The sequence below is a fragment of the Dermochelys coriacea genome, chromosome 2 (genome assembly GCF_009764565.3).
Source record: "Dermochelys coriacea isolate rDerCor1 chromosome 2, rDerCor1.pri.v4, whole genome shotgun sequence".
In the NCBI taxonomy this organism is placed as follows: Eukaryota; Metazoa; Chordata; order Testudines; family Dermochelyidae; genus Dermochelys; species Dermochelys coriacea.
In genome coordinates this window covers 193,470,615-193,484,790 of record NC_050069.1, presented here as the reverse complement: position 1 = coordinate 193,484,790, position 14,176 = coordinate 193,470,615, and the positions used below count along the sequence as shown (strand labels likewise).

The 14,176-nt window shown below is 41.2% G+C and overlaps 1 protein-coding gene across 8 annotated transcripts in view; it reads left to right on the top strand.

The window, feature by feature from the left end:
• NOD1 (nucleotide binding oligomerization domain containing 1) overlaps positions 1–14,176 on the top strand; it is a 49,526-nt gene that overhangs the window by 12,018 nt on the left and 23,332 nt on the right. For 5 of the 8 annotated variants that reach the window (XR_006279288.1, XR_006279289.1, XM_038392704.2 and 2 more), the window contains exons 2-3: positions 7,369–7,706; positions 11,178–11,352. Coding sequence is in view for 5 of the 8 variants with exons in the window: in XM_038392704.2 (XP_038248632.1) it covers positions 7,491–7,706; positions 11,178–11,352 (391 nt within the window). In the remaining 3 variants the exon portion in view is untranslated. Of the gene's footprint in view, positions 1–2,966; positions 3,073–5,797; positions 5,818–7,368; positions 7,707–11,177; positions 11,353–14,176 lie in introns of those variants that run through there. The other 3 variants (XM_043508961.1, XM_043508963.1, XM_043508965.1) reach the window with 3 other exon arrangements.

Sequence of the window (14,176 nt, the reverse complement as noted above, 5' to 3'; positions counted from 1 at the left end):
GATATTTATAGACTGGTTACAGGTATGCAATCTAGAAATCAACAGTACAGTATGTTTAAAAACATAAGAAAATATCATATACTATGAATTTGCCATGTGCAATTTCTAAACATTTACATCTCATTTCTAAATGTATCTTTAAGCATGTGCTCGTCCCATGACCTCAGTGGGACTTTACTTTTTAAACATGTGCTTAAGTTAATGTCCTAATTAGGCATGCTTTCCTGAATGAAAGGTGCTATGGAAAAGCCTAAGATAAATAAGTCTTCTGACTCCTAGCAACTTGTTCAGCTAGTGATGGGTCATAGTTGTTGTTTTCAGAGAGTCAGTAGGAGCGGTTTGTTTTGGACAATCAGAACAGAACTAATATGGGTTGGATTTTTCATTTGGTTTAATTCTTTAAAGAGAAACCATCTCAGTCCTAAATTAGTTTTTCCTTTACTTTAAAAACTAAGTGACCAAGGGAAAACCTGCTGTTCAGACTGGTTTTGCTTCCCCATCTTGTATACTCTCTGCCTGTGAATAACCAGTTTAATCAGAAACCAAATTTAATGGATTAAATACTTTTCATGCTCTTATTGCAGCCTTCACCCCTTTCCGTGTTGCATGCAAGTTAAGAAGCTCCAATAAGATTCTTTGGCAATAAGTATTTACAGCATTGATGAACCACAATATTCTTCACTACCAGATTAGGTGAGCTTCTTGCATCACCAGGCAAAGGAATGGCAGGCATGAGCAGCAGTTGTGATGAGATTTGAGGGAAACACTTTGAGAAAAAAGAGGATGTGAACAGTAGAAAGCAGAGCCAATATTTTTTGGCTGCACAAAGCTGACCGTTTTAAAGAGCTGTTGTAATCAGCAGACTGATTACATCAAAATGGCATCCATCTTACTCATCCTTGTGTGACTCCATCTCAGTGATTATACAGCACGTCCCCCTTGACCCATGTTCCCCTTTCATTTCTCTCTTGCCCCAGTCCCCTCCCATCTTTCATTATCCCCAGCAATTCATGCTCCTTTCCCTCTGTTTCCAGCGTTGCTATTGTTTCCCCGTCCTACAGATCCCTTCCACCAGCCTATTGTTCTAATTCCCTTCTCTCCTTTGCTTTTAAACTCCTTGGATGAGCAGTCTTCTCCCTTGATTGCTCCTCCTCCAGTTTTTTGAGCTCATGCATTCTGGCTTTTGCCCTGTTCAATCCACTGAAACTGCTGTCCTCAAACTAATAGCCTCTGCAGTCAGTTATTCCATCTTCCCCTCCTCCACAATCCTCATGGCTGTTCCATGGTTATGAGGCTACACATGTGTCATATCTACACCCAAGGCTCTCAAATCTCTCTCTCCATCTCCATCTTTTTGGTAACCTGTGCAGTCCCACATCTCTGTCTGTCTCTGGTTATCTTCTTTCAGATGTTTTTATCCCACCTCAAGCTCTGTATGTCTGAAATCAAACATACTGTATTTTTTACCCATATCCTTGCCCCTCTGTCACTTTGTTACCCGGGTTTGTGGCTTTGTAAGCGAGTGGAAAGTTTAAGTCCAATAACAGTTCTAAAATCCACCCTTTCTTCTCCATCCTTGATAAAATCCTGCTCTTTGTCTTGGTTATCAATTCTACCTCCTCCTTTCTGAGCGTTTAGGCTACTCAGATCTATGTATATATGTATCTCTGTTTTAGTTAGTCCATACTGATGTGTTCATCTACTTATCAGAGAAACACACGTTAGTTGTACTTGCAGGCTGTGGTGGTAGTGTTGTTCGAGGAGGAGTTCCACTTGCATATCAACTGAGTGATGTCTTACAATAAAATAGCCACTACCGGTCACAAAACAATCCTGAGGTTCAGAGATCCCGTGAGGATTGTTTGTATTCATTAACCCTGTCATAAGGCTATATGAGTTAACTAAAACATTTCTTGACTTCAAAAAATTTTTAAAGCTATTCAATATACTAAAATACCTGCCATTGCTTTGTACCTCCAAACTTTTCCAGCAGAATTCCACATGCTGGAGAATTGCATTGGATCTGGAGCCAGCAACTGGAGTGGCTGAGATGGATGCACCTCTGAACGTAGCAAGTGGATTCCTTCAGCACCTATTTCTAATTTGTAAAAAGACTCACACATCACCTTTAAATGTAGTGTGTGTGTAAATTTAATTAATAATAAAATGAATATTGCAAGTTTGTAATGACAAACACACAATACTTCATAACAATACAAGACAAAGTAAGACACATCTCAAAAGACGTAATGGTAGATCAACTGTGTCAGATACTGTTCCTTCTAAAGAAGTGGCCCATGGACTTGCAGACAAGTGTATAGGTACGATGATGTCCCCATACTAGCTTTGGGGTTTAAGCAATGGGTGAATAAAGGAGATTAGGTTAGCAAGAATTGTACTACCTAGTTTCTAATTGCAGGCTCTTCTGAACAGTGACTTAATTTGTTAGTCTCCAAGGTGCCACAAGTACTCCTTTTCTTTTTGCATGTATAGCAACTGCCACAATGGGTTTCCAATTCTGATTGGGGCCTTTGGGGCATTATCACATTTTGAGGATTCTGTTTTAGTAACATTATATGGTCTGTTTTAGTAAGATTGTTTAGCTACTTTAGTTTACGAATAGGACTGGAAGGTTCATTACGCTAATACAATGCTCTGCAATACCTATTAGCTATTCCAAGAAGCAATAAGTTAAGGTGTTTTTCTAAACCTTGTCCTGATGTGACATTTGACCAGTTTATTGTGGTAGTTGAAGACATTCATTTTTACTGTTTAATTAGACTGATACCTGCTTTCCAGAAAACCCAGCACCTGCATTCTTTCAGGGTTAGCCTCACCACTGGACACATCAGGACTAATCAGTGTTGCCAACTCATAATTTTTTCATTAGTCAGGGAAACTCAGGCTCCCCCACCTCCTGTGAATAATGGGATGGCTCTTCTCAGTCCCACTCCTCCCCTCTTCCTCCTTGCAGCACCCAGCCTGGAAAGGGGGAGAAGAGGGATCCTGCTGCAGGCACCCCGGGCCTGAGACTTGGGTTGAAAAACCCCAGCAGTTGCAGGAGGAGCAGAGGTGGAGCTGGGGGGCCAGAACTGATTTAGGGGCTTGGGGCAGATGTGGGCACAGGATTGATTTGGGATTGAGAGCAGAATTTGTTGCTGAGCAGGGGAATGAGCAGATGTGGAGGTGAAAGAGCTGCAGTGGGACATAAAATCACATTACTCTACTAACTTGGGAGAGTGGGCAGCACTTGTTGTAGCGCATGTGCTGGAGTGGGCAGGCGAAGTTCAAAGGACCCAGCATAACCTCTTTTTAAAATGCCTTATGATTCTGGGACCAATCTCATGATGTTTTGATGTCTGAGTTTTTTTAACCTTTGAGGTTGTCAGTACTGCTCCTGATTCCTTCAGCAACAAGAAAAGGAGTACTTGTGGCACCTTAGAGACTAACCCAAGTTACATCCAATTGTCATATTCATAGAATGTTTATATGGCTAACTAGGCCTGGAGCGAGTCATAATTCATATTCCATGATTAATATCATTCAGCATCAGACCCACCCCTAAATCTTTGTGAGAAGAGTTTGCACATAATCAGCCAAGTAATGAAGCTATCGATTTGAAATTTGTGCAGACACTGGCTAATCCATTGCCCCATCCATGGTTAGCTGGATCCACAATGTGATCACTAACCCAGATAAGAGAATTGTGTGCTAAGAAAAGGCCTGTTAAAGAATACAAATCTTGGTCTCATTGCTATAGCCAATGTGGCTTAAGGGAAAGTCAGAACTGTAGATCACAGCACGCATTAAATCTGCCAGGCTCCGTGCATTAATGTTCTATGTCCTTGTTGTCTTACACTGATGGCGGTCAGAGGCCCTTTTCATCTGGATAAGCTAGTGACATTTCCTCAGTCAATATGTATGGCTATGAGGCTTAAAGATACCTCTGGGAAACAGGAATGAACTGCTCTTATTTAACCAAGGGCTGTGACTACATAATTGTATTTTTTGAATATCAAATATCAGCTATTGTATCCATCAGAGAACTGACAAAACTGGTTTGTAATTAATTGCAGTTTCTTGAACTTAAATAGTAATATAATAAAATATATGTAATTACTATTTTGGTACAAGCACTGAACCTACATTTAATTTACTAGCTGAGAACCAGACTTCTTACAAGATCACGATCAGACCCATTCTAAATACCTTTTGAGAATTTGCAAATTGAACTTGAATTGCATTCCTGAAGTATGCCCTACAGGTCCAAGGTGGAAAATGTTGGGTGAAACCTTGATGCAGCAATTCCAGTGAGATTTTTGTGAACACTTTCAGATTTCTAATAGTAGTAACAGTAGAAAACATCTCCCTCGCTTCTCTTCAAGAAAGCCAGTGTAGCTGCTTCAAAGTGGATATAATTCCCCAAGGCATTTACAATGCAGAAAAGCTTTCCACACCCTTCTCACCCTCTTTCCCTTTCCAGCTATAAATAAGGCCTTATCCACTCTGGGTATTTCATTCGTAGCAACCAGACACCTGTGCAGACTCTCAGCACTTTACGTATCCGCACTAGAAGCTGCAGTATGCACCAATGCAGCTTATCCTTGCTTGAAACTGGGATAAGCCGTAATTTGCACTAGTGCAGTTTGTAGAGACTTTGCCTATCTACACTAAGAGCCAGATTTGCAGCTGGTGTAAATTTGCATAGTTCCACTGTCCCCCAATATGCACCTCACCAATTTACACCCGCTGAGAATGGGACAATATTGCTTTGCACAAGTGCAGCTGCAATAGTGATTGGTCATTAATGGCTAAAACTGGGGCAAATCCCTAGCCTAGACAAGTTCTAAATGTTGCACATTCCTTTAACTGAATGTAATGACACCTAAACAGCCTGACTAACATTTTCTGCCACAAGTAAGTGATCTGTGTCTATTAAATAAAACCATCTTCATTACACCATTCATGTTACCCCTGCAGCTGGGCTGGCTGGTTCCTGACTCATTTGGCTTCCTGGAAACCACGTTGCCATTTCTCTGTGTCAGAAGAATCTCATTGTGTAATAATATGAACCTTGATGACTAAACCATTTTTCAAACACCACTTCATTCTAAAGCTTTTGCAAGCTTTCTTTAAAGAGACACTATCATCATAAAATATGGTCTATAAAAACATCTGTAACTCTTCTAAGGAACTATACCCACCCCTGAATTCCTAGGTCATTTTTGTTGTAATATTGTATTATTATTATTTTGTATTGCTGTAGTGCCTTGGAGCCCCAGGCATGAACCAAGGACTCCGTTGTGCTAGGCTGTACAAACACAAACTAAAATGACAATCCTTGCTCCAAAGAGCTTACAATGGAACCATATTTTTCCTATTGTGGGTTGTCTGTTTTTTTTTCTTTTCCTGTTTCCCATGAAAGAATCACAGAAATGCTCATGGAAACTTATCAACTGAGTGAGTATACACAATTGCTGTCACATGAGCAAAACAAAACAACAGGGAGCCATATAATTTTCTTTAATCTCTTTCAGTTCTAATAAATTTAAGTGCTGCTTGTAACAATAATGGGTAGAACATTTTCAGGCATAAGTGACCTTCTTTTAAAGAAAAGAAAATCTATAATGAGTAACTATTCATTCTAGAGAAAAGCTGCACAGTTTACAATAGAAAGGGGAGAAGAAATACAGAAAAACTGTTGTTTTGTTTTAAAGGAAAAGAAAAGGGCTCAGGAGAGGAGAGAGACTGCATAATTTCTGCATGTGCCCACTTCCATACAGAATATGGTCCATGTTGGGAGATGGACATATACACGTATGGGTTTTCTCTCTCAATTCTCTCATCTTCCAGTTGGTGTCATGTGGAACTGGGCTGGTAGGTGGGGAAGGGATAGAGAGGTATGAAGAAAAGGTGGGAGGGGCTGAGAAAGGGACGAGAATTAAAATCAGATGATCAGCCTCCTCCAGCACTGGTTTGGTTTTGGCAGATTTCTTGGTACGGACATATTGTTAGGATGGCAGACCAATGAATTACAAAGTATATGTACCAAGGAATGCTGCTTCACAGCCAGCGATCACATGGTAGCCAAATGCTTCATTGAAGTGATAAGATCGCCAGTAACAGACATAAACTGAATATCCAGCCAGACCATCTTAAAGACCTAGCTAGAGACAGCTCTGGGTGGTGCTTGATCTATAAAAAGAGGCTACGTCAAGGGAACCAGAAGAGGGGGGCTATGCCCTCCCACTTTTTACCTGCCATAAGGGCGAGCAATGGCAGGGAGAGTGTGGAGATGAGCGAGCAGGGGATGAGGTCTGCGGGGGTGGGGAGAGGCAGCACGGGAGCAGGGCCCGGGATTGGGCTCTGGTGGGCGCCACTCCCTTTTAGGAAGTTTCTGCCACTCCTGGCTATGTCCCTTTGGGATTTGCGGTGATGGTGATGTGCTCAATTAGAGGTCCTCAGTTTTTGTTGATCCTTATAGGTGGGATCTTGTATGTATTCTCTGATTGCACAGCTACTTCAGTCACCCCTGATCATAACATTGTAATCCGGGATCTAAGCTACTGTGTTGTTAACCTATATGGTTTCAGAGGTAACTTTGAAAAAATGAACCAAGTCTAAACCAATGCAGTGATATTTCCCTGAGTCTGAGCACAGTGTGAAACAATAGTTCTAAGAGGCGTGATCTGCCTCTGGCATCTCAATTGGGTGTTAATTCTGAAACCTACAGGAAAAATTTAATTATCAACATTATTGTTTCACTGCTGATTGCTTTTGCAGAAACATCCAACACTGTGATCTTCCCACCCCAAGTTGCCTCCTAAATCTACCCAGATGCCATCTCCCCCCATTTTTAATGCATCTGAAGCTGTCACAGGTTCACAAGGCCTTGTCTGTAGGCAAAATTTTAAACAGATTCTTAACTTTTTGTAGTAAAAGAGAACTGACCTGATCTGTAAGAATTACTACATTATGATGCAATATCACTTTGTTTCCTTTCTTTCCTTCCCAAAGACTTTAGGACAGATGCCCTGTCTTATTCACTGAAGCATAAAAAGATAATATCAGATATTCTACCAAAGGACAGCAAATAAAACTGACAGCAATGCAGCGCAAGACAGAATACACTACACTCTTTATTATAGAGTACTGTGTGTGCTTTTGTTAGTCTTGACCCTTTGGTAACCCTTTGCCAAGAGCAGTGTGAGTTTAGGTGCTGGGGTAGGAAGCCAGTGTTCTTGGAAGATGAGATTAGCAACTGCATTCTTGAAAGACTGGAAATGTTTTGTTTGATTGGTATTTGAGGACTAAGTCTCTACAGTTGAATGTTCTTTTAATAGATATTCCATACTGTTATCTGCACAGGTCCAATAGTGTGAAGAACAATCTTTGTTTCACTTGAATTAAACACCATGCCGATTCCACGCTGCAAATCTCCAGTCGCTCAAAGATAACGTTAGAAGGAGCAGCCTCTTGCTATCTTAACAATGGAAGGTCAGTCTTGTGCTAATACAAAGATTATCCAGCAAGTACCCTCTGGATCAAGTCCTCCATCTTTCCTTAACTTGCTGAAAATACATCGAGAACTTTTAGTCAGCAAAATCCGAAATACCCAGTGTTTGATTGACAACTTGATCAAGAATGAATACTTCTCTACTGAAGATGCAGAGATTGCCGCACAGTTTCCTATTCAAGCCGACAAGGTATATCCTTATTTCACTAGACAGCTTGAACTTTTTATTAGCCATGTAAAACCCCATAAGTTGAAGTGTATCTGGTAACTTTAGCTCAACTATCTTTTAGACTTCTATTGTGTTTGATACACACTGGGCTGAGTTCCCATCTCAAGTATCACTGCCACTAGTTGGCACTCTAGAGGGTAGGCTCAGCACAGAGGCTATTGAATGGGTAGGGTGACTGAACAATTCTCTCACACCTAGAGGTGACCCTGCCAACGAGGAGGGTCATTTCAGAGGCAATCTAAGGAAGTTTACACAGTTTCTATCTTTGCTCTCTGGATAACCAGAGAACACCAGGCAGCAAGGCTGCCAGTCAAGCACCTTTGGCAAGCAATGGATTCACATGGAAAATAAATGAATGTATCAAGACCATTATATAGGGTTGAAAATCATTGGTGTATTTGAGCAGTTGACAGCAGGGGGGGTGGGAATGGGGTAGCTAGACTACCTAGTTACCAACAAACCGAGGACTTGATTGTCAAACTACAAAAGCAAACCCTATGGGATGGACTTTCAAAAGCACTCAGTGTTGGTCCAACTCTGATTTTGTTCGCTTTACCATCAAGACCCAGTATTCATTTAGGATTTGAGCCAACTCCCACTGAAGTCAATGGTAGCCTTTCTGCTGATTTTAGTGGGAGGTAGATTGTGTCCTCATGCCCTGGCAAGTAATCTCTGTAAACCTGTTTGTTTGCAGTTATAAGAAAAGCTCTAAGGACATAAATTTACAAAAAAAATCTGTGATATGAGCACCTTTTTAATTGCACACCTGTACTCTTTGGAGCATTGTTACCCTGCAAAATACTTAAGAGGGACACAGAGTTTATTTCACTGTGACTTAGGAGGGATCATAAATTGGTCCTAGTTTAAAGGGGGGAAAGGGTTCATTTTAAAATTGTAGTAATTTTTTCTACACATACTCTTCTCTTTAAAGATCTAAATGCATTCTGTATCCTCCGTCATGAAATTGAGAAAAACCTTGATATCCTGACACATTTTGGTTTTAGATCTCTGTCTCCAGGAGCAAATATTAGCAAAAATTGCTTGGGTTTCCAATTCTTCCACAAGAGAAAATGTTCTAGGCATTTTTTCCTGTTATAGTGATTTAATATAATACCTGACTCTGACTTCCCTTATGAACCAGTTATGCAGCTTTAGAGGCTTCAGATGTGTGTCACAGCTAGAGGGGAGTGAACGACAAAAGATGCAGAATCCTGGGCTTCATCAATGTGCAGATTTCCCTAGGGTAATAACTCTTGTTGGGCAATGGACATTGTAACTGTAGTGCTTACTCTGTGTAGCTAGCCAAAGCTGGGAGTTGAACGGTGGTGCATTGTCTGATCATCTTGGGTTCTTTTTTTGTTCAGTAGTATAATATAGTAATAAAACAGTCAGTCATTTACAGAGGGGAGCTCTCAGCAGAGGCAACGTGTACTTCACAGGACCAAGGTGAAGTTCAGTTTTTGGGCCTGATCTCCCACAGAGAATCCTGTAGAAGGGGCCAGAAGTGACTGAAAACTCAGGGATTGAAAAACCCACAGGAGGCAGCTTGGAGGGAAGGATTCAGTGAGAGTCCCCCCACCTCACCTGCTCCATATTATTTGTCAGGGGAGCAGGGTTTGACCCCGGAGAATGAGCTGCAGGACCATACCTAGACCCTGTGGTGTTCATGGGCATCTACAAGAGGCCCGGCCTGTCTGCATGGAGGCCCCATGCATCCATTACCTCTCTGTGTCCATAGCAATTCCTGACAGTGCAGTTCCATTGGGCTAAACTATCAGGAACTCCTTCCCCATGGCTCCCTCTTACGCCCCACTTCACCAGGATTTTCCTTAAAGGAGAATCCCCACTATCGAGGGGTCTCTGTGGAAGAGGCTAATGCAGCCCCTGGGGTTGTTTCCTGATGCGACCACCCACATTTATGTTTACCAGGGCTCCATTCTTTGTTCCTTTTCTTTTTGAATTGAAACAATTTGCAACTGTAAGCTTTGTTCACATGGAATATCTCCTATTTACAGTTTTCTTATTGAATATCTGAGGTGGAAGGAAAAAACTGATTGTCTGAGGAATAAAGAAAAGGAGTACTTGTGGCACCTTAGAGACTAACAAATTTATTAGAGCATAAGCTTTCGTGAGCTACAGCTCACCTCACGAAAGCTTATGCTCTAATAAATTTGTTAGTCTCTAAGGTGCCACAAGTACTCCTTTTCTTTTTGCGAATACAGACTAACACGGCTGCTACTCTGAAACCTGTCTGAGGAATGTTTGCTGGCTACAAGTAGGTTTTATAGATGTTCTGCCATAAGAGAGTTGCCCCACTTTTGCAGATCCTGAACTAGAAGGTGCAGATTTCCAGACCAGAGGATTTGGGTGAAGGTCTTTTAATATCTAAAAATCTTCCTTTTGCTGTGCTCTGGTGTATTCTATCCTGCATTGTGGATTCTCTAGCTCATGAGAGGCCAGAGAAAAGTTGCCTCAGAGATGAAGGAATTTGGAAGTCTTTTGCCTACTGAAGAAATTTGAGCTTGTGACTAGCAGGAATGGAATCCAGTCCGTGGAGAAATATCCTTAGAACAAAGGCTATACTCTCTAGAAACATTTGCACTAAGGTTGTCAAATGCTGGTTTTACAAAAATCAAACTAGCCCTGGCCCTCTAGATCTACCCACCAAACCTAACCCTTTCCATCTAGTAGCTGGAGTCAAACTTTTTTGCTAGTAAGTGTGAACATTAACTCTCCTATGGCTGCTGAATGAGAGGGGCATACAGCATTGCATGCACACACACCCTGTCTCTCACTCCCCACCCAATCCCCCATAGCATGGGCAGGGAGAGGTGACCTTGCAGGGTTAAACTGCTATGCTTAAAGAAGGAAGAGTCCTTGTTTGCTTCTGCATTCAAGTCCAGAGAGACATTCTGCTGTCCACACTGCTATTCAGGCTAGATTCTGATATAAAATTAAATAATGCAATTTAGCCTCAGAAATCAGAGGACCAGGCCTGGAGGTCAAAATTCAGTCCTCTGGTTTCATTTAATAAGGGCAAGATTTGAAATCTCCTGCGTGACTGTGGTGACCACCCAGACCAGGAATTTCCTTTGCATTCTACACTATGGAGCACTGTGTTCCTTATCTTTATAGCTGGTCTATCTACATACAGTAGCTGTAGTGATGAGCCCAAACTAAAACCTCTGATCCAAACCAGAGTTGCAGATCCAGCCTCTTTGTAATGCCAGAATCCAAACACTCAGTCCAAACACACTGAACTTTGGGATAGTTCAGGTTCAGATCCAGATTCTGACATCCCAGCTTGGGAAAGTAGACTCTAGGCTTTGATTGGGGTTCCATTTCCAATCCTGAAGCATCTCAAAGCATTTCATAAATGTAACTGATTCACAATCCTATGTATCGCTAACATTCTACGTGTTATTTCCTCAGGTTCGTAAAATTCTGGACCTGGTTCAAAGCAAAGGAGAAGAAGTTTCAGAATATTTCATCTACATCCTGCAAGAGGTCTCTGATGCTTATTATGAACTACAACCTTGGCTGGATGAAATAGATTTCCACCCTTCACAGAATATTCAAAATAAACCTGTTGTAAATACAGATCCAGGTAGGAAGAGGTGTAAGAGCCAATATGCAAGTCAATTCTCCGTAGAAAACATGTCTCCAGAGAAATGTGTGTTAATATTAACCGGATTAATTTCGTCTATTGATTAGCCTCACTATTTGTCCTGATTTTCCCAGCCTCAGAAATCAAGCTTTAAAAATATGTAACCAGGGATAAATCCTACATTGTGGTTCTTGTTTTCAGCCTGAGTAATATGGGGTGAGATTTGTATCCGCCCTACAATTGTCTGTGGCAACATACAGGATCTGTAAAAACCGGAGTGCCAGCTAGGGAAAATACCATGGTGAATGCATTGTGTAGGGCAGCTGTAGGCTTCCTTATAGAGGCCTCTTTACAAAGGTATATAGGGGGCAGGGCATCTAGAAAGCAGCACTATGGGGATCCTGCATGATGCTGAGACAGGCTTCTGGAACTTAGAACAACCCCTCTATTATCTAAGTAAATTATGCTGAAGGCCATTTTAAACCCCAAAGCATGGCAGAATCATGAGGGCATACAGATGGATTAAAGTCACCTTAGTCCTCCCCGCATAGCGCTGCAAGCAGTACAGTCATGTGTACCACTCCCATTTAAATATTTGAAATTAATTCACTCTAAAAGTATTTGGTTTTAGTGATCAGCTACGGGCAACTTTAAAAAAAAAGATACTTAAAACAAAATAATGAGAGAGCTACCTTACTGAATCCAGGATGGGGGAAAAAGGAAAAATTTCAAAAAGCTTACCAGGGAGTCAGATGAAACAGCTACACTGTGGTACGTCTGTGACAGGTTCCCTGCAGTGCAGCCTGGAACTGGGATACCGCTGAGCCCTCTGTCCCACCAACCTGGATTCCCTCTTACACTGTGATGCTGTGACAAGCTGCAAACCTCTCCAGGTCCTGCATGTATACAGCTATCCACAGGCAGGGACACACCCAGCTGAGTTACATGAATGCTTTCGCCAGCCACTCATGAACTAACAATAGAGAGGCTCTAGCCAATTCCCCACAGCTCCCCAGCCTAGGATCCCAGAGCTGTACTGTCTTGCCCTTGTTAGAAGCCTGGCCAGTGTGAGTTTATTACCCAGTCTGCCCTTTCCTCAATGTGGAGAGGATATGCACCAGCTCTTTTTACTGAGCAAATTTCCCAAGTGCTTCATCCAAAACACACTGTTTCAGATAGAATATAAAACAGATTTATTAATTACAGAAAGATAGATTTTAAGTGATTATGAATAGTGAGTGTACAGATCAAAGTTGAAAGAAGAAAAGGAGTACCGGTGGCACCTTAGAGACTAACAAATTTATTAGAGCATAAGCTTTCGTGAGCTACAGCTCACTTCATCAGCTCACGAAAGCTTATGCTCTAATAAATTTGTTAGTCTCTAAGGTGCCACCGGTACTCCTTTTCTTTTTGCGAATACAGACTAACACGGCTGCTACTCTGAAACCTGAGATCAAAGTTGGTCACCTAAGAAATAAAAGTAGAATCACAATCTGAGTTCTATAAGATAGATAGGATTTGAATCAAGCAGTGTCTCACCCTAATGAGAGAGTTCTCTCATACACAGGCTGGGATTCCTCTTTTCAGCCTGGGACCACCTTCCCTGTTCAAAGTCTTTGTTCTTCAGATTTGTTTCCTGATGTTGAGTTGTGGGAGGAGAGAGGCCAAGTACTGATGTCACTTCCAGCTTGTTGGAAAGATCTTTTGCTATGATGTGAGTCAAGCAGTCTCCGTTGTCTATGTGCTTTCTCTGGGATGTCTCCGCTGTATACAGTTCTTGGTGTAGTCCTGATGAGTGTGGATTCCCCTTAATGGGCCATCATCAGCGTCTGACTGCTCCATTGTTGTACCTGAAAGACTGGTTGTAGGTGTTTCCAATCTTACAACGTATTTCAGTAATACACACATAGCAAAACTTCATAACTTCACATACAGTGATAGCACATACAGTCCAACAGGATATTAATATTCAACAGATCAAGACTTTTAAAATGATATCTCACAAGGCATACTTTGTACAAAACCTATGATAATCCTATCACCATGATAAATATGGGGTGGAGGGGTGTTGCTTTGGGGTACGGAGTATCACAACATCAGATCAGCATTTTCAGGTGAACTGGAGCTTTCATTTTAACCATGTAACCTAATGACAGCAGTTTAAGCATCAGCATTAACTATTTCACTTTCAGTTGTTTTTGCAAAAACGTCCTGGGATTGTAGGTGGAGCTTGAGTAGTATGCCACCATGACTCCTGAATTACCCTTATAGATAAGAGGTTCTAACCACGTAATAGTGTGATAAGAACACAGTGAGCTGTGTATCTAGGATCATCTCTATTGTGCATTAAATAATAAGAAACACATGCACTCTGTAGGGTTTGTGCAAAAGCAGCCAAAGAAAACGAATATGTAAACACTCAGCTGCTAGCTGAAATATCTTAACATTAAGTATAGCCTGACAGCAGCCCAGCCACAATATTGGAATACAGTCATGAGGATTTAATTAAATATGTATATTTTGTATATGTAGCTTTTATTTTTCTAAACCTCAAGCACTTTTTTTGGTTGTTTTTATATATCCAATAGTGTTGCATCACAGTCTCAGATCAGCACTAGAATTGATTAGTCTTTAACACATAGCACAAAATATCTGCTCTGTGATTATCTTTGGCAAAGTGACAGTAGATTTTTAGTTATATTATTAAAGTTAAAATATCACATTTTTATACAGCCCTTCATCTCAAAGGATCCCAAAGCATTTTCCAGATTGTATAAATACAAGACTCTTAACGCCCCCTTCTGAAGTGTAAACTCCTTTGCAA